We start from the raw sequence: 2,979 nt of genomic DNA, 5'->3' as shown, positions 1-2,979 counted from the left end.
AGAGCCTGAAATAGTTTATGATAAATTGACACAATTTATTGAAATTCATGTCACGTATGATGTATAGGTGGTGAGCCCTCTAACAAGGGTAAAGAGATTGTGCCCGAAGACCGAGAATAGGTGTATATCGAACTCCTAGTACTGTGAGTAACCTTACCATCATTTTTATTATCTAAAGTATGTTTTTAATCGATTTTGATGAAATTTTATGAAAATGAAATTAAATGGTAAATCTTGAGTTTTACAAACAAAATGTGTCTACATGAAAAAATGTTATAAAATTGAATGATGATTTTGAAAAATAGAGTAATTAGAGACCACTTGATATTGTAAATTAGATTAAATTAATTTAAATGCATTGGTTTACTGTGTCACAGTATGAATGAAATTATTTTACTTTTATGTTACAAAAAGTATTTACGTATAATTCTAAAATTATTGTTTATAAGAAAATAAAATGTTTTATTGAATATTTTGTTTTATCTTCTCATTATATTTAAATAATTATAATTTCATTTTAAATAAAGGTTTTAGATGCTTAAACTTATTTTTAATTGGAATAATGCGATTCGTACTTGTTTACTACATTTTTAACTGGTTTTGAAATTTTCAGTGAAAAATGACCAAAATACCCCTATGAGACAAAAATTTTTATTTTATCAGTTTTAAGTTGGAAATAGCTCAAAATCCTTTAGAACATAAAATTTGGCAATGGTTACTCAGCGGGGGAAATGAGAAACTGATATTAAGCCTTGCGGGGTTTCGGTTGGCATTTCGGGAGATGAGTGCCCATCGGGGCACCGGGGCGGTTGTCACGGGCTCCAGGGGAGTTCCAGGTCATGACAATTTGGTTGGTATTAGAGCATTTGGTTTTAAAGATCAGAACTTTTGATTTTTAAAGATTAGAGTTTTTGGGTTTAAAGCTGGTTTAAAGTTGTTTTAAAATTTACAGTATCAGTGTGGCCCCAAGTCTAGTTAAGTTAAGATAAGTTAAGTTAAGTTAAGTTAAGTTAAGTTAGGTTAGGTTGTATAAAACGCGTACATCCACATATAGAAACCTACCTACTCTTGCGATGCAAAATTGATTAAGTAATTACTACTTGGTTGTGTATAGGTTGTGAAGTGCACGGGTGACATACACATTATGTCTAGAAGAGGCAGTAGACCCGATACCCTTCATAATGCTAGTGAGGGATCTCTAGATTCTACGGCTATAAGCAAATGGCACCTTGATCCAGGTGATTTGGAAGGTGGTCCATCTCGAAATCCTGATAATAGAATTCCTAAGAACTTATTAGAATGGGTTCATAATAAGGGGAGCTTCGAGAGTAGCGAGAATTTTGAAAGTGAGAGTAGCTCCAATACACTGAAAATTGAACAAGATTTCCTTTCAGAACAACCTGGAGAGCACCCTAGAGAATGGACGAGGCAAGAAATTGCAAGGGGATATATTCGTTATAGGAAGAGCATGACAGTAGTCCGACACTTTTCACCAGGCTGTGGGAAAAATGTAAGGGGACAACCAGAAAAGAATAAGGAGAAAGTAACAGTGGCAAGTAAAACCCTTAGAAAGGTGTCAGGTGTATGATATTTTCCTCCCGATTGTGAAAGAAATGCTGCATCGATAAGTGATGAGGAACGTAGGAGAATGCAACAAGCCTAGATTGAAGAACAAAGGAGAAAATCTTAGGAGGAATAGGATCCATTGATGTACCCGGATCAGGACAATAAGGAACCTAAAGATGTTTAATACTTTAGTTGAAGTTGCATTGTCATAAATCTAGGCAAGTGTCGTTTAAGGGAAAATGTGATAGTTACCTGTATAAAGGAGTTAGGAGTGGCTTTTATTTTGTATGATTCGAATGGAATGTAAAATAGCTGTTTAAATAATTGGATATGTATGGGAATCTTTTAGTATAATAGAGATAAATTGATAATATAATTATTGAGGAAGGTTATAGAAGGAAGCAATAAGGTTATAAATAACATTCGAAATGGGTAACGTGATTAAGTTGATAATTGTAATTTAAGCATGAAGGGGATTACTCAGTGATGCTATGATACTATGAGATAATAATTGGGCACAAATATACCCCAATGAAGTTAAATTATGGAATATGGGGAATATAAAATTTTGATTTAGTAAGGATTGTGAGAATAAAGTGAGGAGGAAGTTGAGCTGTTTCTGTAGTTAATTATTTCGAAAGTCAATAAAATTATTGGAGTACAAGACAAGGAAGATAATTAGATAGGGATAACAATAAATTTGAGAAAAGTTGCAGATAGTAAGCAACTTATGTGTGGAGTGGTATATGTATCATGAATTTATTACACCGAATGGAAAGGATGTTTTATAGGTGGAATTTTATGAATGATGATGAAAGTCAAAAGATGACATGAGTTAAAAGTATTAACTTGGCTTAGTATGTATGACAAGAAAATAAAAGGTACCTATACTTATGGAATTCATGATATATGTCTAGAAGGGAAACCCACTAGTTGAGAATGATTGATGTGGTGACTTTGAATACAGACAAATAACTTTGATGAGAAAATTTCTAGTAGTCACAGCGTCGCAGCACTGGCTGTCTAGGGCTGTAATGCTCCGAATACCTCACGCCTATGATGCATGAGTAAGATGGGAATGACACGATAATGAGCTTACAAATTAAATTTTGGTTATTGGTCATTGTGTTTTGTTATCTAGGAGTTTTAAACATTCTGGAGAATGTCTACCCGAATGAATTGAAAAGCTTCTTTATTGCCTTGTATATGGGCATATAATTAAAAGAAAAAAAAATTGAAAGATTCTTGAGATAACTATATTGAGATAAGATACTAAATGATAAAAGTGTGAATGAAGAATTACGAGACTGGTATAGAAAACCAGCTTATATAGAGTATCATTATGAGAATTTACTAATCTTGTTTTGACCTTTTGAAAGGAAAGGATTAATGACAACACAACTAAATTACGGG

The 2,979-nt window shown here is 33.1% G+C and overlaps 1 protein-coding gene across 1 annotated transcript; it reads left to right on the top strand.

The window, feature by feature from the left end:
• LOC108662537 lies at nucleotides 111-1,939 on the top strand. Its single transcript, XM_018123050.1, has 2 exons — nucleotides 111-143; nucleotides 1,115-1,939. The coding sequence occupies exon 2, from the start codon at nucleotides 1,145-1,147 to the stop codon at nucleotides 1,586-1,588; it is 444 nt and encodes a 147-aa protein (XP_017978539.1). The 5' UTR covers nucleotides 111-143; nucleotides 1,115-1,144; the 3' UTR covers nucleotides 1,589-1,939.

The sequence above is a fragment of the Theobroma cacao genome, chromosome 6 (assembly GCF_000208745.1).
Source record: "Theobroma cacao cultivar B97-61/B2 chromosome 6, Criollo_cocoa_genome_V2, whole genome shotgun sequence".
In the NCBI taxonomy this organism is placed as follows: domain Eukaryota; kingdom Viridiplantae; phylum Streptophyta; class Magnoliopsida; order Malvales; family Malvaceae; genus Theobroma; species Theobroma cacao.
The sequence above is the reverse complement of the archived record's forward strand: the minus strand, read 5'-3'. Positions and strand labels throughout refer to the sequence as shown.